This window comes from Xenopus tropicalis, chromosome 2 (assembly GCF_000004195.4).
Source record: "Xenopus tropicalis strain Nigerian chromosome 2, UCB_Xtro_10.0, whole genome shotgun sequence".
Lineage (NCBI taxonomy): Eukaryota > Metazoa > Chordata > Amphibia > Anura > Pipidae > Xenopus > Xenopus tropicalis.
Genome location: NC_030678.2, coordinates 150,358,933 through 150,384,907, shown reverse-complemented (window position 1 = coordinate 150,384,907; position 25,975 = coordinate 150,358,933). Strand labels below are relative to the sequence as shown.

Sequence of the window (25,975 nt, the reverse complement as noted above, 5' to 3'; positions counted from 1 at the left end):
CTCCGAATTAGGTGAAGTCCATCTCCCATGAAAGAAGAAAAGGCTAAGTCACTTGGGGGTGCCAAAATGTTAGGCACCCCCAAGTGACTTTAATCACTTACCTTTAACCCCGGGCTGGTTCCCCTGTTTGGAGAAAATCGCACCAGCCTGGGGTAGCAGCGAGCGCTTTCTTCTTCCGTGTTCGCTCTGCTGGCGAAATCTCTAGGCCGGCGCATGCACATTAGAGTGAAAAGCCGACTTGCGTGAACAAGGAAGAGGAAACGCTCTTCTACAGGTACCCCGGGCTGGTGCGGTTCTCTCCTAACAGGGGCACCAGCCCGGGGTACAAGGTAAGCGATTAAAGTCACTTGGGGGTGCCTAACATTTTGGCACCCCCAAGTGACTTTGCCTTTCCTTCTCATTTAACTCCTTCTTAATTAAATAAATCAATATTTAAACATGATTTTGAAAATTATTTTTCTCTGTAATAATAAAACAGTACCTGTACTTGATCCCAACTAAGATATAATTACCCCTTATTGGGGGCAGAACAGCCCTATTGGGTTTATTTCATGGTTAAATGATTCCCTTTTCTCTGTAATAATAAAACAGTACCTGTACTTGATCCCAACTAAGATATAATTCATCTTTATTGGAGACAAAGCAATCCTATTGGGTTTAATTAATGTTTAAATCAGTGATCCCCAACCAGTGGCTCAAGGGGCCAAAATGTTACTCACCAATCCTGTTAATGTTGCTCCCAGTGGCCTCAGCGGGTGCTTAATGTTACATTTCTGACTTGAAGGCAAGTTTTTAAAGGAATAAAGACCATATGTGCTGCTGCCAAATAGAGTCTCCTGTAGGCTGCCAGCCACATTTTGCTACCAAAAAACCAATCATAGCCCTTATTGGTCACCCCTTAGGAACTTTTTTCATGCTTGTGTTGCTCCCCCACTTTTTTTATATTTTAAATTTGCTCATGGGTAAAAAAAAGCTGGAGACCCTTGGATAAAAGGATGCAAAGTGGTTGGGACTTGATCAGGATATCCTTCATGTCTGTGTGTCCATGGGCACCTTTAGATGCAGGTGGCTGAATAATAGGCAGCCATTTGGGGGTAACAAAAAGTAAGATATGTTTACTCTAGGGACGTCACCACCCACTTCTTGACCTGAAGGTTGATATCATGCCATATAAGAAGGTGGCAACCCTAGGAAGGTTGTGTGGTGTTATCTTGGTCCCTGTTGGCAACAACCTATTTATTAAATTCATCAAAAATTCAGTTAAGTTAAATAAAAAGTTTGGCAAGATTTGAAAAAGAATCACTTGATTGAAATAGAATAATATATTTAAATATATACAATTGGAATAATATTGGTATAAAACCCAAGAGCCATGAATATGCTGTAAAATATTATCCGATAAACGGAACTTAATGATGTCAGCAGTTATAATCTTAGTGCTTTGTGATGCAATATATATATAATATATAGCCAGTTAACTTGCCTGTTTGTTTTTAGAACATAAGAGGAAAACAGAGTAATTGGAGGAAAGTCATGCCAACGATAGGAGAACATACAGACTTTTTACAGATAGTGCCCTGGCTGGCATTGAACCTAGGACTCCTAGGCAGCTGTGCTATGAAACACTTCTTCCCTAGGTCTGTTCTAAAAACAAGGAGAAACCCACTGCTATAAAAGCAAGGCCTGAATGTCCTATCCATAGTAGTACTGATGTTTACCAACAAAGGTGATATATTTTTAGCACCCATGATACAAGTCAATACACATTATGTGCCATAGGCCTTACAATTCAGGATTATTAGTTTAACTGTTTAACTAATGTACTTATGGTTAGGCTGTTGGCTGCCAATGTGCATTGCGCTGGTTTATATGAATCATATTTATTCTGCACTGGCACAGACATGACAGCTCTTGAAATGTGTGTGTTTGTGTGATGTATTTCTGTAAATGCCTTTTGTAGTTGTAATCATTAACCTGAACAAGATGCTAACAATGTCCTGGAGTGATCTGATAACTGTATCTGTCAATAGTACATTAACAAGGAGGAGAACATTAACTGCGGCAGAACCAGATGTGTCTTGTGAAGCCTTCCTGATCCTAATCAGTGGCCAATAAGGTGGCCATACACAGTAAAGGTGGCCACACATGTGGCAATCTGACGATCTTTCGTGCGACCATTGGTCGCACGAAAGATCGTCAGATCCGCCACTAACCTTCAGGGCTGAAACAGGCAGATAAGGAGGCCTTCTATGGCGCCCGATCAAAATCTTTTAACTGGCCCGATCGGCGAGTCGACCGATATCAGCAGGTTCCTGCGATATCAGTTGACTCGCCGACTTGCCATACACGCACCGAATATCGTACGAAACGAGAGATCGGTGCGTGTATGGCCAGCTTAAGATCCGCTCGCTTGGCGAGGTCACCAAGCGAGCGGATCTTCTTTCGATATCCCCACCTACAGCTTGCCGATGTCGGGCTAATTTGGTCTTTTGGCCCAGGGCCAAACAATTTAATTAGAACAACAGGTAAAGGCGCCCGTTGGTTCGGGGACCACATCAACGAGCCAATGCGGTCCCCAGTCCGACTAATTGTTAAACCTGCCTGATCGAGATCTGCCCGATTTCAGGCCAGATGTTGGTCAGACAGGCCCGTTGATAGTGCCCATATACGGGCCGATAAGCTGCCAAATCAGTCTAAGGGACCGATATCAGCAGCTAGAATCGGCCTGTGTATGGCAGCCTTTAGTCCACCTTGTCAGGTCTCAGCTATACGTACACTTGTTTCATACAGTGGAACTAAACCTATGTGATTTAACCCAAATAAATCGGTTAGTGATGCTGTAATGTCGAATCACCCTAATCCTCTTTAATAGTCCCTACAACAGGGATACAAATCTGCCTTACATACAATCTAAAGACCATACTTGCTTTTGAGCTCCTTTATAGTGGCACAAAGTAACATAGTAAGTTAGTTTGAAAAAATATGCATGTCTATCAAGTTCAACCTTTTATGTACAGTATTTATGAAACCTGCCTAACTGCTAGGTGATCCAGAGAAAGGGGAAAAAAAACCTTCTGAAGCCTCTGAAAAAATTCCTTCCTGACTCCAAGATGGCAATCGGACCAGTCCCTGGGTCAACTTGTACTAAAGGTCCCCAGACACGGGCCGATTCTAGCTGCTGATATCGGTCCCTTAGACTGATTCGGCAGCTAATCGGCCCGTGTATGGGCACTACCAATGGGACTGCCTGACTGATATCTGGCCTGGAATCAGGCAGATCTCAATCGGGCAGGTTTAAAAATCTAGTCGGATCAGGGACCACATCAGCTCGTTGATGCAGTCCCCAGACCGACTTTTCCTAAACCCGTCTTTATAATTCGATCGTTTGGCCCCAGGGCCAAATGATCGAATTAGCCTGGATTCTCCCGATATCGCTCACCCGTAGGCATCGCCAAGCGAGCGGATCTGAAGGTGTATGGGCACCTTAAGAGCTATCTCCCATAACCCTGTATTCCCTCACTTGCTAAAAAGCCACCCAAACCCTTCTTGAAGGTATCTAAAGATAAAGAAGCCCATAGTTTAGCCTTGTTCCTGTCCTGGCATTCTGCTGACATTTTTGAGACAAGAACAAAGGAAAAAAATGATTTTGTTTTTTCACACAAAACAACCAAAGTTGCTGGATTCTTTAATTAATTAGAAAACAGATTTTTCTATTTGGAAATAAAATGCAGCAATACAAATACTTATGCAAAGGGACATTCAAAGGAACAATGTTTTATTTCAATTAGTATGAGTGATAGCTTTATAGAGGATTTATTGTAGGAGAGTTGCAGCTAGCAAAGGCCACAAACAATGGAAATATAATAAAAATGCAGGGTGCCATTTATAGGGAAATGAGTATAGACTACATTTAAAAAAAAGACTGTCTTAGGTGCACGGTGCATTATATTATAAGAACAAAAGCAAAATTCCTCCAAAAGAGATTTCAGTGAGCACATTGAATTAAGACAAACTTTGATTATTACAGAAATAAAAGCCGCAGTGAAGCTCTATGACATAACTAAAAAGATGTCAGCCCCCATTGCTGGAAGACGTGCTTGAAGCAGACATTTAATCTTAATAGATTTTATTTTTGTTTAAATAGGTGAACACTTGCTCTTTTATTCTCATTTAATCCATGCATATATTTGCATAAAAACAATGAAAGATTATCTGACAAAGGGTGTTGTGTGCATTGTTGGAGTGCCAGAGCGTTTCTATGCTATAGGCAAAATAGGCTTCTGCTGGATTAGTTATAAAATATTATGCACATTGTTCTTTCCAATCATATTCACAAGAGGTGTAGCTCCTCTTTACCAGGGTAACCACACATGGAGCTTTGCTGGGCTCACCTTGTCAACATATTTCTGCATTTCTTTAGATTTGTAGCCATGTAGGGGCGCTCCTGAGAGTCTTGCCCTGTATTTTAAGGTCCCCATACACGGTAAGATCCGCTCGCTTGGCGAGATCGCCAAGCGAGCAGATCTTCCCCCGATATCCCCACCTACGGGTGGGCGATATCGGGGAGCTTTAAGTTAAAAAAAAAAAATAATACGATCGTTTGGCCCTGGGGCCAAACAACCGGATTATGTAGGCAGCAATGTATCAGTCGGTTCAGGGACCGCATCAACGAGCCGATGCGGCCCCCGATCCGACTGAATCTTTTAACCTGGCCGATCGATATCTGCCCAATTTCAGGCCAGATATCGGTCCGCCAGCCCGCTCGTTTCTACCCCTACACGGGCAGATAAGCTGCCGAGTCGGTCCAAGGGACCGATATCGGCAGCTATTATCGGCCCGTGTATGGGGGCCTTTGCTCTACATACAGCAGCTCTAGCTAAGATCAAGTCTGTTCTTATAAACTGGGATAAGCTGGGGTAGGTGCCAGCCCAACTGGTGGGATAAAGAAACACTTGATCTTCTGGCCAAGGGCCAGACAGCTTTTAAAGCTTGAGTGCTAGCACCCTAGGCCTTGTAAGTCTAACCCTAAAACTCACATGTTTACTTGTGGCATGGAAAGCGGAGGTACAGTGTATCCTCACTTCATGGCTGCTCTTATGCCCTCGCCTTTGGACTGAGCCAATTTTTACATTTTGGCTAGGCTGATACACGATCACTTTCACCATAATTATTCTATTCATTTATTTCTCTCACCTTTTGTACATCACTTTTGACTTTTTGTGTGCTTTTTCTCTTGGGTCAAAGGTGCCCTTGGCTAGAAATAAGCGAATCTGTCTCGCTTTGCTGAAAAATTCACAAAACTGGGAAAAATGCAGCTACCATGCAACTTTTTTGACACATGACTTTTTTTACACAACCACAACTATCTTGACACAACCGTTAATGTCTTCTCTTTACCCTAGCAACCAGGCAGTGGTTTGAATGAGACACTGGAATAGGAAAAATGAAAGGGTACAATAAATATTTAAAGTATATATAAAGGATATATAAAGTAATAAAAACTTATAATAACAATAACATTTTATCGTCAGAGATTTTTTGGTGCTGGGGTCAGCGACTCCCATCTGAAAGCTAGAAAGAGGCAGAAAAGGAAGGTAGATAATTTTAAAATGAATAATAATTAAATAATGAAACCAACAGCAAAAATGCTAGGGACATTCTATATCAGGGACCCCCAACCTTTTATACCCGTGAGCCACATTCAAATGGAAAAAGTGTTGGGGAGCAACACAAGCATGGAAATAGGTCATGGGGTGCAAATAACAGCTATAATTGGCCTATAGGAGGCTCTGTTTGACTTTACATGGGGTTTTATGCTACTAAAACTTGCCTCCTTGCCAGAAATTCAAAAATGAGGGTTGGGGAGCAACATGTTGCCCCTGAGTCACTGCTTGGGGATCACTGTTCTATATCATACAAATCTAACTTAAAGCTGAACGATTCCTACTTTTCTCTGAATCGAGGCTGTGGCGCTCAGCATAGCTGTCCAATCAAATCACTCATAGATAGATTTGTGCTGTCATGTCAAAATGCAGGCAGTGGGTTACAGGTGCAATTAACAATAATGACTACTAATGTCTAATTACAAAAATTACACTGAAAAATGCAAAAATTTGTTCCTAAAGTTGAGGCAGTCGAGGAAACCTACTGCTTGTATCTGACGGAAAATGTACAGAAGATATATCTGGATGTGAAGGAGGAATTAGGTGGTGTTGTGAGTCACAGGCTATAGTGACAGCAAAAACATCCCAGATGGGCTATTCCTACTAAGGGGTAATATTTTCTGGCTCTCATTGTCTGAAATGCTGGAAAGCTTCCATATAAGTGAACCAGACCTGAACCTTAAACTGGCAATCATTATTATTAAAGTTAACTATCCCACCTAGAGTACTTCTTTGCACAAGATTACATTTGTTTACAGCAGGCCATTGCATTCTCAAGTGGAGTCGTATCTATTGTTTGAGCTACGTGCAACAAGTTAGCTCAGTACAATGCCTTCAAGGTTCCCTTCTTGTTCAAGGATTGTGATATAAAGCAATGAAGATTATTGTGGGTTGATTCAGGCACTTGCCTTCAACTATCTTTTCTAAAGTACCCAATGCATTGGTAAACAGGCTCAGTTTCTCCTTTTGCTTACACATATTGTGTGTCCTGCTGATATATTATACAACTTTATTGGATGACTATCTCAATAGGGCAGAGATGGCTCAATAGTGTAAACAAATCTGTTGACTTACAGATGTTTAGGGCCTTAAGGAAACAACTCGTGTTCTCTATTGTACTGAACTTTAGTGGGATGTTAGCAATGAGATATGGTTGGCCTGTGTCCTTCCCACCCCCTATTAGCCTATCCACAAAACTACTCTACTCGCTAAAGCTAGGCCCCTTACTGGCACATGTTATATATAACAGAATGCTGTGCTAGGTCGCATTAATAGGCAGATTGTGACGGAGCCGCACACGCTCCATATATGCAGTTAGGGAGGCTACCCCATTTATTGTGACAACCTTCGTCAGGATATGTCAGGGTGTGACCCCCTGAAATGTTGATCTAAGGTGGTGAAAATAAATGGGGTAAGCTCTCCAACTGCATATATTGAATGTTTGCAGCTCCGTTAAAATCTGCCTGCTGTTGGAGGGATTTTCTCTTCAGATACAGTTGATGGAAAAGACTATAGGGGGAGTGCTATGATGACTCAAGGGCAGGGGCGCTGCTACCATCAGGGGAGTTGAGAAACTAGCCCCTAAAGTTACCAGTGGCGCCAAGTAGCCACCGCTAGACATTAATTGCGGGGAAACTAATATCCTTGTGTGTCACAGCTCTTTCTGTCGCATTTCACAGTGACCTGTAGTTAATTGTTAGCAGTGGGGCAGTTATATGTCTGTTCTTCTCAATGTACCACTGGGCAATAGGGTATAAGCATAAAATAATATGCTCAGTCCCCCTGAAGTTCATCAGCCAGGCAACCTACTTAAAGTGTGAAGAAAGGGAAAGAGAAGATAGAATGATGAGACTGAAGCTATAAAAATGATAGGATGGTGCAAGAAGGGTAATGACACATAATACACGCCAACAAAAGGAAGGGTAACAACTAATTTTATAAATGTATTTCACCATACTCCTCTTTCATTTCTCTTTGCTGTGTTTCTACTTTCATTATCTCTCTTCGTTTTACAACAATTCCCTTTATTACCATTATCTACTGCCCATGCACCCTCGCTCAATGCCTATTCCTTCTGCCTTTATTCAGTGCTAGTTCCGCCCCAATAACAGGACCCCCAAAGAGGTTATGTTAAAAGTATATTCATGTGCAATGAACAAAACATGTTCAAACTCAGAGAGGCACATTCACTCCCACAGCGCCCGGAAAGAATGTAACCAAAGGTCTGACTGGTTGCTGTGTATACAGGATATTCATGGATGTGATATGCAGGGACAGGGAGTGGGGGATTATTTTTAGGGGCTATTTAGTTGTCCCATTAGGCACAATCACCTGGAAACAATTGGTTCAAGCAATGAACCTCAATAGATCTTTTTGAAATTGGTGGTACATCCTGTACGTCACACTGTTAGCTGTGCTGCTTTGTTAGCCAGCAAGTAATTGGCTTGTTGCATTGCTAAAGTAATAAAAAAAAATTAAAGACACCTGATTTACTATTGTCATGACATCAGCTTTTTCAAAAAAAGTGAACTCCCAAAATGAAGTCTCTCCTATACAGTACAACTGAGGAGTTCCATGCCTGCGGCCGAAGGCTGAGTACTTTTATACTGGTCATTATTTTATATTGGTCATTATTAAATGACCAGGGTTGGGGGTTATGTCACCAGCTGCTAGTAATATGAAGGAGAGGAATGCAAGGTGAGGGTAATGGGACCGTGAGGTGACTTTTAATATCCTCATATTTTACAACAGGGGGTACATTATTTAGTATAATATCAGTGAGTCATGTAAAACAAATTACATCACTAAGCAACAATTATAAGGATGTACTGTCCAGGATATTTATGGGTCTTTATTTTATATATAAATGGGAAATTTAATACTTGATAGGGAATGGGAAAATTGATAGAAAACATAGAAACTTTTCTAAAACATATCCCCGACCCCCAGCAGCCAAAAAACTCTTGCTCCGTGAGGCTACAATTTTATTGTTATTACTTTTTATTACTCAATTTTCTATTCAGGCCTCTCCTCTTCTTTTTCTAGTCATTCATTTAAACCACTGCCTGGTTCCTATGGTAATTTGGACCCTAGCAACAGATACATGCAGACATTCCACACTGGAGAGCTGTTGCCATGTCTAGGGTATGATTCCAATTTATGCTGTAGATGTGTTCATAGCAAGATATTATATTAAATGTATCAGTTTTATATTGGATGCTAGAAAGCCAGCGATGTATGCGAGCGGTCTCAAGAGGGAAAAGCTTCACACAAACCTGTATGAAAATGATAAATATACCTGAGCCATTTGTTTAATGGATTTCTCTAACAACTTAGTGGCTCTGACTGTGTAGAGCATGTTGTTTGTATAAATGTTGATGCAAGGCTGTATTCTCACATGGGAAAGGGATGTGTGAGCTGCAAACCTATTCTACACTGCAGAAGTATATTCTCTAGCTTTTCAGGTTACAGCAGTAGAAAACAGTAATATTTTAATCTTTAGTATCTAAAAACTGACTGTGCTGGGAAAGGGTTAAAGGAGAAAGAAAGGTAAAAACTGTAAACTTTATCAGAAAGGTCTATGTAAATACAGCCATAAGCACTCACAGAAACGCTGCACTGGCTTCTCTGAAAAAAGATTTCTTGTGTCTGTAATTCCTGTGCCAGAGACACGCAGCTTTCTGTTCTCTCCTCTCTCCTGCTCCCCCTCCCTCAAGAATGCTAAGAACTCACTCCCCCCCTTAGGAATGTGGATCTGAGCCAATCAGCAGGAAGCTGACTCATAGGGGCACATTTACTAACCCACGAAAGGGCCGAATGCGTCCGATTGCGTTTTTTTCGTAATGATCGGTATTTTGCGATTTTTTCGGAAATTATCGCGACTTTTTCGTTACCAATACGATTTTTGCGAAAAAACGCGAGTTTTTCGTAGCCATTCCGAAAGTTGCGCAAAATCTGGCGATTTTTTTGTAGCGTTAAAACTTGCGTGAAAAGTCGCGATTTTTTCGTAGCGTTAAAACTTGCGCGAAACGTCGCGCCTTTTAAGTTTTAACGCTACGAAAAAGGCGCAAGTTTTAACGCTACGAAAAAATCGCCAGATTTTGCGCAACTTTCGGAATGGCTACGAAAAACTCACGTTTTTTCGCGCAAGTCGTAATGGCTTTGAAAAACTCACGTTTTTTCGCGCAAATCGTATTGGTAACGAAAAAGTCGCGATAATTTCCAAAAAGTCGTAAAGACGCCGAAAAAATTGCAAAAAATACGAAAAAGTCGCAAAATGTTCGTTTTCCAATCGGAATTTTTCCAATTCGGGTTCGAATTCGTGTCTTAGTAAATCAGCCCCATAGTCTAACTAACTGAGCATGTTCAGTTTGGTCTGGGTGTCTGTGCAGGAGTGAGGCATTATGGGAACTTTCTTTACACAACTCAGCGTTTTTTCTTCCTGTTTGGCTTCTGATCATCTGAACAGGAGAAATATGGGGAGACTTAAGGGCACTATTGAGAGAACTGAAGGTATGCCTGCAGCTTGAGATTAACTCTTTATTAGCCTTTCCTTCTCCTTTAAGCTGCAGCTCCATTCATGTCCGATAGCACCGGCCAACATGGTGCATCAGCAGATGATATTTTCAAACCAACAGATATTTATATTACATATGGGAGGAAACCTGTTAGCAGGAAAGCTCTGAATTAGGGGAAGACCATCTCTATTTGAAGCAAATGATTGTAATTTTTAACAATGATTTCCTTTTTCTCTGCAATAAAACAGTACCTTGTACTTGATGGAAACTAAGCTGCATGTTTCCATATTGGTGGCAAAACAGTTCTATTTTAGTTTAGTTTAGTTAGCAGACTAATGGGCAGATTTATCAAAATGTGAATTTAGCTCTTCATACATAAAAACTTACCCACACTCTGTTCTTTCCTATGGGATTTTTTAGAAGCGTATTTATCAAATGGCGAATTCTCACTTTTACCTATTGATAAATACGCTTTTAAAAATCCCATAGGTATAAATGGAACCTGGTGAGTTTTTACGTACAGGTATGGGATCCCTTATCCGGAAACCCGTTATCCAGAAAGCCCGTCTCCCATAGACCCCATTTTAATCAAATAATTCAGAATTTTAAAACTGGTTTCCCTTTTCTCTGTAATAATAAAACGGTACCTGTACTTGATCCCAACTAAGATAGAATTACCCCTTATTGGGGGCAGAACAGCCCTATTGGGTTTATTTCATGGTTAAATGATTCCCTTTTCTCTGTAATAATAAAACAGTACCTGTACTTGATCCCAACTAAGATATAATTACCCCTTATTGGGGCAGAACAGCCCTATTGGGTTTATTTAATGGTTAAATGATTCCCTTTTCTCTGTAATAATAAAACAGTACCTGTACTTGATCCCAACTAAGATATAATTACCCCTTATTGGGGGCAGAACAGCCCTATTGGGTTTATTTAATGGTTAAATGATTCCCTTTTCTCTGTAATAATAAAACAGTACCTGTACTTGATCCCAACTAAGATATAATTACCCCTTATTGGGGGCAGAACAGCCCTATTGGGTTTATTTAATGGTTAAATGATCCCCTTTTCTCTGTAATAATAAAACAGTACCTGTACTTGATCCCAACTAAGATATAATTACCCCTTATTGGGGGCAGAACAGCCCTATTGGGTTTATTTAATGGTTAAATGATTCCCTTTTCTCTGTAATAATAAAACAGTACCTGTACTTGATCCCAACTAAGATATAATTAATTCTTATTGGGGGCAGAACAGCCCTATTGGGTTTATTTAATGGTTAAATGATTCCCTTTTCTCTGTAATAATAAAACAGTACCTGTACTTGATCCCAACTAAGAAATAATTAATTCTTATTGGGGGCAGAACAATCCTGTTGGGTTTAATTAATGTTTTATTGATTTTTTTTTAGCAGACTTAAGGTATGGAGATCCAAATTACGGAAAGACCCCTTATCCAGAATACCCTTGGTCCCGAGCATTCTGGATAACGGGTTCTATACCTGTATTAAGCTCTAAACTCACAATTTGATAAATCTGCCCCTTAAGGTATGGTGATCCACCTTATGGATATACTCCTTATCTGAAAACCTCCAGGTCCCAAGCATTTCAGATAATGGATCCTATACATGTACATAGGTATCTGTCAAACAAACAAATGTAAGTGCTTCTCTCAGTATATGTATGGGCAGCTTGAGGGACATGGCAATATTGGAAGCTACCGCTTAAAGGAAAACTATACCCCCAGAATAAATGCTTCACCAATAGATAATATGATCTAAACTAAGTGGTCTATTAAATAATCTTACCAAACTGGAACGTATACATATCGGTAAATATTGCCCTTTTACATCCTTTCCCTTGAGCCGCCATTTAGTGATGGGCTGTGTGCTCCCTCAGAGATCAGCTGACAGGAAATAATGCAGCAACTGGAACAGGAAGTGTGGGAGTAAAACGCAGAGCTTTCCCCATTAATTGGCTGATGCAACCTAACATGTATGTGTGCCCTTGGTTTGCTTGTGTGCACCGTAAATCGTATGAATATTTTTAAAGAGACCTATATTGTTCAGGGGTATAGTCTTCCTTTAAAGTCATTCCCCTTGATCTCATATTTTCTTCTTCACCTAGTGGCCTTCCCCGCACCCCTGGGCCAGCAGCTCGTCAATAGGACCTCTAGCCTATTCCACCATTTACTTTGCAGAAAGACAGAAATGCCAACCATACATTTAAACAAAAGTAAAAAAACGAAGCAGAGGACAAAGTGATTGGTAGCATAATTTATATACATTTATGGCTTCATACAACAGATTGTTCTTGTGTCTGTAAGTACATCAGGCACTTGTCAGCAGATACTGAATGATTTGTTAGTACAGAAACATTACATTGCGGCGACAGCACTCACAAAGAAAGCAAGTTATTTTACATGCGCCCAAGAAGCAGTATTGCTGGTTTATTGTGTTGGTGGTTGAGAGTGAATGCTGGTTAAACGAGCAGGAATGACTTATTTCCTGTGCTTGCATGACCCACTTTATAGCTTCTAATTAAGACAGAATACAAGATTAATTAAAAATCAGTCATAAATTAAGGAATTTATCAATTTGCCATAACGAAAATATGATATCAGTGGGGAAAAAACAAAATACTGATACCATTTCCAGTGGTTTAACAAGTGCAAACACATTATTTACAATCGCAACATTGGTCCGATCCTTAGCTTGCCCTCCGTTACCAGAAGATAGAATTCATCTTTAAGCCGATAAGCAAGATCTTGTCTTGAGAAACTACCAGTGCCACCAACTTGTCATTGCTAGATCTGTTGTAAATCTGCATCTCTGAAGTCCATAGAACTTGTGCTTTAAGCGCAGAATACCTACTTCTTAGGCAGGTACATGGCCTGCTCATACGGCGCCCATTTATACCAACTCCGTGTTCATAGTACAATTCAAGCTTATTTGGCCACAAGCTGCCATGAACTTGAGACAAGCCATGTTATTTTGCCATGTCAAGAAGAAGATTCTTGTAGGTAGATTCTATTAAATAAAAGATATTACAGCTGTACAGCTTACTGAAGCAGAACAATAACTGCATGTACATATGCCTATATAAACAATTTATACAGTATCAAAACAATACATTTTCACTTAAAATGATCTCAATGTTCTAGAACACAATAAAAAAAAGCTATAGATTGAGGGGCAAAAAGCTGCATAGAAATAATTATCTGCACAATGCAATAAAAATGCAAAAACCTTTACAATAATTGTCAACATATACTGGACACGTTGCTGTATGTGGGAGATCTCTATTGTGAATGAACCAAGAGAAACTCGGTGGCGGTCCTACTGGAACCGTACAAGGGAGAACAAATCTTTGAAATATATTAAAGGAACATGATGAACAGGACATAAAGCATTTGTCAGAATCGGAGTTTGTTACATACTGGCAGAAGAAATCCTACTGAGCAAAAAGAAATGGATCCAATGAATCACTTCCGAGCAGAACTGCTAATAAAGCGAGAGGTGTTTTCAGACAGAAATGAGCAGAACTACTGTGGAGACAATACAGCACCTACAGGGCCAGTATATAGCCATGGTATTAATGCAAGTCCTGACACAATTTCATCAACTCTACAGAGGATGAGCCCTGTTTTTTTAGCTTGGAACAATGAATGGTGCTCCCAGTGGGGGGGATGGTAGGTATCTTTAAAATACTGCTGTGCCATAGGTAGAGCCATTTTACATACTCTGTGGGACTTGGGGAGGCATAATAACTAATTTTTCAGGACAAAGAAATCCGTTTTTTCCTCAAGCACTACCTTAGAGAAAAAACATGACAACGTTCGCAGTCGCATTTTTTTCAAGGAAAAATCACATTGTCCCATTTATTTTCAATGAGGCTGAAAACTCAAGACATTTTAATAAACTGGGGAAATAAAGTTGTAAAGAGACAATTGCGACTGACTTGTACATGAAAGGAGCAGAGACGTGTAGCCTTGCCACTGTAGGGCTAACCATTAATACCATTCAGGTTCCCTGTCAGTAAGAGCACTTGTAAAATATAATAATGTCTGAACAACAAAATGGCTGCACTTATAACTTCTAGTTGTATGAAATGCCTTTGTCATTGGCCCATGAAGCACAATTATTTCAGTAACCTAGTAGAAAAGCTGAGAACATGCCAAGTTTGTCTCACAATATCCTACTGTGCTGCAAGTCTAACGCACGGGACACAGGCCTGTGTCTAATTCATTGAATAATGTATTTACCATGGTTGCCCGGCAATGGTTTCCAATTCTGTTTTTAAATAATGGGCAAATGAACGCTTTCGCAGATTTTTTTTTGTTGAATAACAAAACAAACTTATACTTCAAAAACAGTAAAGCAAAAAGCAGAAAATAACAATCCGAACAGCAATCTCAGCCAATTTATCATCCGACAATGAAAAGCCAATGTAAGCAGATGACAAGTACTATCATTTAAAAGGCCATTCCAGTTTGAGCTTTAAGCCAGGAATGCAGATGCGACATGTCATTTAAATACAAATGAAATGGTAGATAAATACGATATTGAAATGTAAACTGGAGTTTGAGACCAGCATCTGTAATAAACTGTGGGACCACCAGAAAATAAATACAACATTCACTTCCAACTGTTAGAAAATCTGGAAATAACAAGTATACAAAGCACTTGGGATCCCCTGTGCCGCGGGGGGAGGGGCAAGCGTTATACAGGCTAATAAAGCATTTTAAACACTTTACGGTATCTGTGGATAACTGTATAGAAGCTATATGCAGATGCATATGTCAAAAAGAAAAGAAAATTAAAAAGGGATGTCTATCTTTGGACATATGTCCAAATATTAAAAGCGAGCATCACTGCAAACGTTTTTCTATATCAATCTTTGTTTTAAAATGTGAAGTGATTATACGATCTCTCTCTGTAGCTGCTCTTTGCTGCACTTTCCCCGACAGCCCCTGAGCGGGGAGTTTGCCTGACCCCCAGCTTGTGACACCACACAATTACCAGTCAGGTTACCCCGTAAATCTTCAATACAGTTGCCTGGTATGATTCAGCCACTTGGATCAATGCCATGCCAATTAACCAGACTGGTAGGGCAAACGCAGTAGCGCTCAGAAACACAGAGGAGCATGGAATCAGGGAAAGTGCAGGACCAGAGAGCGGCTGTAGAGGTAGATATCTTGGGTACGCTTAACTTATAAAAATGGAGATCAAATAGATAAAGGTAAACACCCCTTTTATTGCAAAATGAAGAAACATTTGATTATTTACATAGTTTTCTCCATTTTTAACCCATCATTTTTTTTATTTAATCTTAAAAAAGCACCCAAATCCAGGACCAAACTTCTATATAGAGGAGTGGGATATATTACTGGGAATACCCATTATCCAGAAAGCTCCACAATATGGCAGTCATTTCCCTATAGAGTCCTACTTAAACAACTCTTCCTTTTTGCCCAATTTGTTTTTTTTTTCTGTAATAAGACAGTACCTTGTGCTTGACTGTAACTAATATAGCTCTACATGACCCCATCTCCAGAATACCAGGGTCACATGATGTCTGGATAACCGATCCTATACCTGTATTACATAAAAAGGAAATATGGTACAGTGCAGATACAAGTTTATGAGATTAAATTTGTAATCATGATAGAGGATACCACATCAAACAGATCAACAAGAAATGGCTTAAAAACATTATACATATAATAAAAAGTATATGCCATTTTTTACATCTATTTTTCTTTCTTTGCATTTGATTTCTATGTAAATCATTTTGAGCACTGAGGGTATGCTTGGCACTGAAAGGTATCACTCAAACATCTGCGTCTGACACTCTTCTTACTGGATCTACAGAAAAGCAACACAATATGTGAAATCCTTTATGATGATTCAGTAAGAAATCCTAAAATCATGATTTAAAAGACTTGCTGTGGATCAAAACTTGAGTATTCCAACTGCTCCATACTGAATGCAATAGAACGCATGGGAAATGCTCACCATGTTTGTATGCATTCTCAGCTGGGAAATAATTACCGAGCTAATAAAACATCAATCTTGTGGCTAAATAATAAGGATTCAGTGATTAGGAAAGCAGCGGGTAGCATTAATACATTTGTGGGAGATAATGTAGTTCTTGAAAGCTGAACTGCCACTTTGTGGCAGATAGAATGTTATTTTCGGGTGTATTTATGAAGCATCAGAAATGTATCTTGCTCTGCAGATTTTACTTGAAACCCTTTTGTTGAACGGCAAACCCAATGCAAGCACCTGGAGCACGATGAAGCGCCGCGCATTCATCCCTTAGATTCTCTGCTGCCCACGCACCCACACAGCAGAATATGGTGGCGGCCATGTATTCATTACATGTTCTAGTCAGTTTGGCACTTTATAGTGATAAGAGGTCCAAGAGCAGCACGAAACCTGCGTGTTCTGGTCAAAGATCCGTTAAGAAAATTCCATTTCTCTGTCAAATTCGGAACAAAAAATATATACAGTTCTTTTAAAAAGTGACTGGAGAAGGGAACAGGACTTCTTTGGCCATTTCTTCCTCTCTTCTCTTTAGGGTCTTTGTGAACACCTACATGCAAAAGAATAAAAGGATGCATCAGGGCAACTTTTACATTATAAACAATGTGCATGTGTAAAAAAACTCAAACTTGTCTGCTAAACTCTCTGTAGAGGGAGTATTATCTCTAGCTTCCCACTGAAGAACATGCAGAATGCACACCCATCATCTGGAGCCGCCACATGGTGCATGAGTGATAGTAAGTAAATAAACAATTATGGATCCTCTGCAGAAAAATATATAAAGGTACTGGAAGTTCATGGAGTTTGAGGAACACAAGTTTTTGTGGATCATGTGGCACATGATTACATCACAATACAAGGATGTATTCTGCATGGTACTCATGGGTTTTGTGAATTACATTAACATGTATATCATAATATATAATTATATACACCAAACTGATAGATTTTAAGATACTAAGCATCTCCTTGCTTTTAAAAGCAAAGAATCTGCTGCCCCAAGAGACGTTATGTGCCATAGGCCTAGAACTGATTTGGACTAGGGAGTCTGTATCGCTTGGCTAACAGAACTATGCAATTCTTGCCACTAGATACATTTCATAACAGTATTAATTTACTTATCTCCATATGCCGAAAGATTGTAAAGGACGAATATTACCAAAAAGTGAACATAAATTTATTAACTTTATATATTAGTCCTGGAACTAAAAATAAGATATTTATTGGTAGAAATAGTATTATTATTTTGTATAAGAGAAGCTTTCTTCCTTTAAATGTGTAGAGAGCCATGAATGGCATTTAACCGCTCTGTGTCCACCATTGGGTTTTATCTATTATCATTTGCTAGGCAAAGTTGGTCCTATAGCCCAGTGCCTACAGCTATATATAGTCGTTTAGCTATACTAGTGAGTTTTCAGAAGAACAGGGTAATATTAGACAGGGCTTATTTACATCCGCAAGTGCAGTTAGTGCAATTTTGAGCACAATGGCCATGTTTTTTTCCTTTTTTCTTCTGGTGTCATTGCAGTCACAAAGGAGTGAATCTCTTGACACAATTGTGTCCAATTCACCAAAATAGACGTAATTGTATTTGTGATTCATTGCATATCAGGCACAAATATTTTCAAGTCTGTTTGGCATTATTTCTGGTACTAGCCACCATAATTTGCAGTGTTTGGTATTCGAGTGATGTGTGCCCCCTATTCTGTCAGTGGTGATTGAAACGGGGCACTAAGGAAACTCAGGAGCCTGGTCAGGAGGTGGCAGTAGCAAATGGGTTCCCATGTGTCAACAGGTACAGCAGCTCCCAGTTTGGAACAGAATGAGGGAAGGGCTGAGCAGCAACTGAGCAGAGCCAGAAGCACATATTGATGCAAGTTCCTTCATTGAATGTGCTTTAACATTCGGCCGAGTGAAATTGTGGGGACCATAACTGCGCTTGTGGACATAAATGATGATGCCCAAGTTTCTACTACACAGAGTATTCTAGAATAATAACAGGGAAAAAGTATCTTTATAATAGCATAACACAAACTCTCACAATAAACGAATGAATTGAACCATATAAACTGTTTGTCTAAACAACTTTCCAACATACAAAGGCACATTTTACTTATGCAACCATAACTGACCAATGTAGTTACCAAAACACATTTTTTTGGACTTAGAAAATGTATGAGGGTCAGGTTGATAGGAAAGCCCAGTCTCAATGGTTTTGGAACAACATAATTGGCACTATAAGATTCCCCTAAATGTCTATTTCCTAATTGAAATGTATATTAAATTCTTAAAAAATATCCCTTAGCAAAAGTACAGTATAAAACTAAGCAGTAAGCATTTCCTACTTATGGTTACTATTGTATGTATATTCTAATACACTTAGAATATTTCCAATTTGGTTTTATTTTATAGCCCTTTATTTTGTTCCACAAACAAAGGGTCTATGATTGCTTATTGCATAGAAAATGTGAGAAATAAAGGAGTTTAATTAAATCAACAAAAAAAAATTTAACTAAAATCACTGTTTAGAAGTATTGTAATTACTATGTCTCATATGTATGGTACAGTAGTTATTTTATAAGCATATACAGTCAAAAATGAACAGCTCAGACTAGTTAGAACTCTTTTCTTGTTGTTCTGAAAAATATATATTTTTGTTGTTGTATTAAAATGTTTTTAGAAGCTCCAAGTTTTCCCCCCACAATTATGGCTGATTAAAGGGAATACAGTAAGATGCCTACCAATTTTAGTTCATAAACCTTAAAGTGTTGTACTTTGAGAATACTTACCATTTACCCAGATACCCAGCTGTGTGTGGTTGTTGTTACACTGTGAGGAAAACTTTGGTTAGGTAATATGCTATCAAAGTTAAAATCTGCTTCTCCGTCTTCCATGAGGTCATTCCGAATAATCGACTCCATATCACAGTCCAAGCTTTCAATAAACATGTCATCCAAGTCACTGGGAAGGATCTCTTGGTGAATGGACACAATGCCAACTCTTCCGTAGCCATTACAGCTATTTACTGGATAAGAACCCATGCTTGTCATTTGAATGGGTTGAGGCATAGGCACTTGTACTGAAGTTTTCACTGTAGATAAGCGGTTAATGCCAGAGTTGTGTGTCATGGTACGACCATTGACTGATGGGTGATTAGGAGGAGGTTGATGTGAGTGGGGATGGCTGCTCATTTTATTGTGAGTCGGCTGACTGCCATATGTTGGCATTACTGAACTGGGTGCCATTAATGAATTCTGTGCCAGCACTCTGCTGTTGGCTTGTGAAACAGCGGAATCTACTGGCGTTAAAATATCATTATGTGGGGGTGAATCTGATGTGAGAAGTTCCTTAAGAAGTCCAGCAGGAACAGGATATTGGCCAACAGCTCTGTAGCCTGACTTATTCTCTGGAACCGTTTGCATAGGCATCTGTGAAACCGGGTTCATGCCTGTTTGAGCATAACTATATTTCCTGTATTCAGAGTTGGGGGAACCCAGACTTGTGTTTGGTGATGTAAATAAATAACCACTTTGCTGCATCATTGAAGCAGGAGAGGACTGTGTTGACGTGTTTGGTGAGAGAAGGTTTAGGTTGTCCAAAAGGTTCTCCATATTTTCTGAATTTCCCATTTCTGAGAGGCTTGGCAAAGTAGAAGTCAGCTTGGTTGCTGATGGAGGATACACCAGATTATGTACATCAGCATCTCCAAGATCATCCTGTTCTGGCATAATCGGAGAGAGTCTCCCACTGATTGTGCTTGCATTGGAACTTGTTCTAGGTCGAAATGTGCTCCATGCTTCAAAGTCATCATTGCTCTGTGAGCTAGGGCTTCCAGGCCATTTAGAAAATTGTGATCCAGGGCTATCACTACTTCCATCTTGGCTAGACTGCATTGTTGCCTTTTTCTTGGCAGCTCTTCCCCTGCTTTTGGCAAATTTGCTGTTGTTGTCCATAGAAGCGGCTCTTCTTCTAGGGGATTTACCATTTTTCCCTCCTTCAGGGTTGAGGATCCACCAAGAGCTTTTACCAGTTCCTTCATTTTGTACTCTCACAAATTTACTGTGCAGGGATAGATTATGGCGAATGGAATTCTGCAAGATAAAGACAAAGAAAATAGATAGTTCAGTAGAATTCTATAATTATATGTATTATAGGTTATAGTATTATGTAAAGTATATAAAAAAAAAATTCTGTGACCATATATGATCTAGAAAGAATTTAGTAAAATTAGAGATTTAAGCAACTCTACTATGTAAAGTAGAAGAAAACAAAAACACTGGCAAGTTTTCTGGTATAACATTAGGTTAACCAAAGGTATCATTTAGATACATAAGAGCTTTACTGAACTAAAATCCATTCATTTATGTAATTTTTCTTAATTATATTATATATTCATATTATTTAAAAGGGGTTATTTCAAAGGCAGTGCAGGATCAATGCATGCAGTGATACAGGAACACCAGGAAGCAGTACAGTAGCAGAAACGGAATGCGCTGCTGCTTGGAATAAAAACCACCTTGAATCATGCGGTGTGCAACAAGTTTGTCGGGAAAGCCTTCCGAAAAGAGAAGATGTTGGCAAGCTTTATGGCAGGGTGGTGACAATTACCCTTGTATTACCCTGTGCCCAATAAATCTTGTTTAATGGCATAGATGCAGCCTTGTAATTCAGAGCCATAAATCCAAAACACCGACTGATATATCAAGCACAAATCAGGACAAAAAGTACAAATCAACATTTTAACCTCAAAATTCCACTGGGCCTTTGCCTTATAATAAGGCAAAAAATGAAAAAAAAAAACTTGGAAAGCTAGTGTTTTTGAAAATTAAACAAAGGAATGTATTTCATGCAAGAAAACTTGAAACAGTTTACTAATTTTTATCATATAGTATTTTAGATTATTGTCCAAATCACAACTACAGCACAAAAAAAAAACCTTGTGGAGCCCTGCAAGGCCATCTTTAAGTCTTAAAGTGATACTGACATGAAAAAAAAACTACTTTTTAAAAAATATGAATCTACATAAAAAGTTCCCTATATGTCATGTTAAGCATTTTTTGACAATAGGGCTGCTTTTGTTAGTAATTGGTACTTGAAGTCCCTAAATCTGACTGTTTTGCCAACCTGACTGTCCCTTCTCAGCCTGTCAGTTACAGCTTCTAATGCTAACGGCCTCCTGCTGCACAAATATGGCAGCCCCCTCATAGGGTAACATGGGGAATCAGATGGGTAATGTAACAGCATTGGACAAATACTTTTATGGCAAAATTATAAATAGCATGCAAAGACAATGTTATGAAAGATGTAAAAAAAGGTTTCATTTGTGGTGTCAGTATCTCTTAAATACGGTACGACTAGGCACCTCTGCTAGATACTGGGGCAATAAAGCCAAAATGAAGCAAGTAAACTGTTAGGAGAGAAGGTAAATGTAGTCTAGCATAGAGTTGAGTCATCATGAAAATCTCTACATAGGATTATACTTGTGGTTTTACCTGACACGCGTTTAAAACAAACCTGTACAGATGGCAAATAAGAACAAGACAACACTCAAAACCACCAAAATCCCACCCTTCCTGCTCAACAGGCAGATGACATCACCATTGTAATTTAGTTCTCAGCTATCTCTTCCCTGTGCCATATGCACAATTATTTACATACACACATCTCACTATATTTCATTCAGATCAAATTTACAATGTCTAAATATTGTTAAGCAAACAAGACTGGAGTCATTCTGTAGCCACCAGTGATGTGTAGGTCAGCAGAAACTCAACCCACAAAATAGTGTCATACTAGGACTCCTACCCACATCTTTCCACTATATATGCTATTTCTACATGTGCATTAGGAAGAGTGTACTTTCCCAGTCTAACCCACATCCAACCACAATCCGCAATGGTTGCCCCTCTGAGGGGGCTTAGCCCAAAACCCAGCCAGGACAAGACTTGGGGTGTCCCAGATGCACCTTAAACCCCATCAATTATGCTGTTGCTGTTCTATATGTTCTTGGAACTATGTCTGAATGGCTGATATACCGATAATTTTCTATGGCCAGAGATGTAAGTGACAGATTACACAGGAACTTCTCTGCCACCTGAAAATGCTGGCAGAAAATATGCCCCATGTGTCACAGGCCTAGGGGCAACTCTCCCAAATCATCCAGCTGAGAAAAAGCAATGAGACGAAAGAATTGAGCCTACAATTGTGCTATTAAGTAACTTAGAGTAGGGCTGCCCAATAGGAAGCCTACAGAATGGATGTGGCCCCTCCAAAGAATATATGGACCCCAGTCTGCTCAAAGGCTCAATAGACATCACTGTATGACACTATTCCCACTACATGTAATAAGCTGGACAGCACTGGCTTAGGCTTTTGGACTCCAAACTCTAGACTGCAAAGATAAGGTTCAGCAAGTTAAAGGCATACTTTCATGATTTTATGGTATACTATTTATTTCTAAATGACACTGTTTACATAGCAAATAATTCACTCTGCCATTTAGAATTCTATTCTTAAACCAACAAATGTATTTTTAGCTGTAATATTGGTGTGTAGGCGCCATCTCAGTGCATTGTGCCTGAGTCTGAGCTTTCAGAAGGAGCCAGCGCTAAACATTAGAACTGCTTTCAGGTAACCTATTGTTTCTCCTACTCCCATGTAACTGGAGGAGTCCCAAGCCGGACTTGGATTTCTTAGTATTGAGTGCTATTCTGATACCTACTGGGAGCTGCTATCTTGCTCCCTTCCTATTGTTCTGCTGATCGGCTGCTGGGAGGGAAATCTGTTTGTGTTTTTGAAAAACGGATATCAATGCAGGATTCTGCAGGTGAAGCTCATTTAACTGTTTTCATGACAGTATTCCTTTAAGTGCATTGATACAGCTAAGGCATGACTCTGAAGTGCTTTTTAAGCATGAAAAAAACAGAGATATAATGATATTAAAAAAAGTAGGGTAATAGATGTTAATGCACCTTTTAAGTACAGATGGATAAATTGATATTTTGTATTTACCAAGGGCAATTAGCCTTGAAACCAAACAGGACCACACAAGTATACGAGCGAGAAGCATGAAGGCAGCTTCAGGTCCAATTGTTCGGAGTTACATTAAAGTCACTGCCTTACAGGAAATCCCTGCATCACAGGAAGCAGCATATTTACTAAAGGAAGGTTCACATAAGAAACAAGATGACTGACTAACAGTTGAAGAATGCCCATTTATATGCGCCTATGCTCCTACTATTACTTCCACAAATGCAAAATCACCACCACAAAAAAAATAGTCCCTGCCTATTTCAGCCCCAAAAATCTCAGAATCACAAAGAAAATGCCCGTATTTTCAAAATTATGTTATGGGCAGTAGATGCACTGGTCAACTTGAGTCAGACTGACATTCTAATACTACTAATACATGCTGACAAACTGGGTGAAGATTTGCCCATTCAGATGTAGCCTGGCTGTTATGTACCTGGAATGAAACAGCAATAATAAAGAACTGCTGAGCTAGCTGTACAAAGGGGTAGTCAATATTTTCTAAAAAAAATCCCACGCGCTTTCACTTTTGGACACTCAACCTATATTTTCTGAAGCAAATATTATGAAATCCGCTAGAGCCAAGAGTCCAGTGATATGGGTCGATATAATGCTCTGCTTATTCGGAGCACTTGTGAAAAACAGAAACGAGCATGCAGAAAGGCGTCGAGAAATCATGTGTTAACTACTCCATACCAAGTTCAATAAAGAAACAAATGATTAAAATGCTGTGTGCAGTGTAAAAGTCTGCTTTCTGAATGTACAACTACATTATTAATATATTATGCCATATTTATCCAGAGTGGATACAACTTTGCCATTACAAGTGGGGCAATATAATAACATGGAGCAAATATGCCCCAGTCCAGATGCAACCAGTCTGCAGTTAGCTCTGACTGGTTGAGTTCAGTTTGAAAATGTGTAACCAATATTTGCTTTTGATCTTCTAACGTTTTTCCTCTTAAAAAGGAGTGGAGTCTGCTGTGTAGCAATATTCCAGGTTTATAAAACTATAAACATCCATAAAAAACAGAACGCTTATCTAAAAATCAATATTTTAATTTGCTACAAAGAGCAGACCAATATATATGCTGCCCACTAGACCTTATGTACTGAAAGTACCCGGGAATAGCTTTCACCCAGCCCTTAGTACTGGAAGTAGGCAAGAGTAGCTAAGTGAATGAGCTGCCCGGGGGTAAACACTAATTATAAACCATGCACGGGATCATACAGTCAGCTCAGATGTGACACTGGCATTGTTACATGCAAAACAAGAGCTCTTTCATGTAGCCATTAGTACTATTTACAAAATAAAAAAAGGCATGTTAGATCATCCCTTAGTATTAGATTGTTGGCTCTGTAGTAATTAAGCTAAATAAGATTATAGTAAATTCTATATTAATTAAAAGCAAGCAGTATGCTAAAGAAAAGTGTGAGATTACTGGATTGGATTAGCATTCCTTTATAGGGCTGTTACATGGTAACATATACGTGAAAAACAAAGAACGCAATCTAATGGTTGTTTACATTCAACACCTTCTCTACTAAAACAGGTCAGAGATCAGATCTTAGTGTGTATGGCCACCTTTATTGGTCTAATATTGTGTGATCTGTTGGTCTTTATTTATATATCACCGTCACATTTACACTTAACTGGTCTTCACCAGTCCCTGAATAACTTGCTGTCCTAGTAGAGGAGATACACGGGGTTATTTGTGTCTGCAAGCGCTGTGGGCAACTTGCTTTTCTCCCCACAGTGAACACAACTACACCTTCATTAAGGGCTCTGGCACACGGGGAGATTAGTCGCCCGCGGCAAAACTCCCTGTTCGCGGGCGACTAATCTCCCCGAGTTGCCTACCCCTGCCATCCCACCGGCGAACATGTAAGTCGCCGGCGGGATGGCAGACGCGGCGGCGCAATTTCGCGCAAATCGCCCCGCCGGCGACTTACATGTTTTGCCGCGGGCGACTAATCTCCCCGTGTGCCAGAGCCCTAAAAGGTATTGCGTCAAAATGTGCTCCTTGCACTTTCGCAGAGTTGAGCTTGGCACCACTCAGTCCTTCTTTCTCTCCACTCCAAATCAGCTGCTACTGCACCTACTGACACAGGGGAACCCTAGGGCCGCTACCACCTACCGACCAGGCGGTAGCTCAAGGGTTTCCGTGGTGCCCTGAATCAAATCGCCACAGCACAGTAGCACCAAAAGAATAGGTGGCACAACACTGAACACCAGATATAATGCAACTGCAGTAGGCACAGCAAAACTGCCTCAAGGGAATCGCTGATTGAGTCCATAATGACGCCAGAATTCCAGTACTGCTCCATCCCTTTAATTATGACCCTATTACTATATGTTGTGGCCGCTTTTGCTATTTCTACCTTATTTTGCAGCAACAAAAGATGCCTAAAATTCCTTCCCATTAAAAAGGAAATATTGGTGCTTACTGGTGTTTCCCTAATGTAATTCTATTTTAAGTGAGAAGAAGAAGAGAACATGTAAAAATGTAATCTGAAATATGAAGGGGGGAATAAATGAAAAGCCAAATGTGTATAAGATCTATATAGTAGTACAGATTTCATACTGACAATAAGCCACGCATACAGCTCTACATAGGAATGTCCGGTTTATAGTGATATGTTTCCTGTTAGCCTGAACACTGTAAAAAGCATTTTTTTTCGTTTCATTAGAAGAAAACGTGGCCCTAGGGGTA

At 39.7% G+C, this 25,975-nt stretch overlaps 1 protein-coding gene across 2 annotated transcripts in view; it reads right to left on the bottom strand.

Annotated features, from left to right (window-relative positions):
• Positions 1–12,446: 12,446 nt before the first annotated feature.
• The window catches only part of foxo1 (forkhead box O1), a 37,804-nt gene continuing 24,275 nt past the window's right edge, over positions 12,447–25,975 (bottom strand). The window contains exons 2-3 of one of the 2 annotated variants that reach the window (XM_031895898.1): positions 19,018–20,323; positions 12,447–16,782 (exon numbers count right to left, since the gene is read on the bottom strand). In XM_031895898.1, the coding sequence (XP_031751758.1) occupies positions 19,025–20,323 (1,299 nt within the window). In that variant the 3' untranslated portion in view covers positions 12,447–16,782; positions 19,018–19,024. 2 annotated transcript variants of the gene reach the window in all.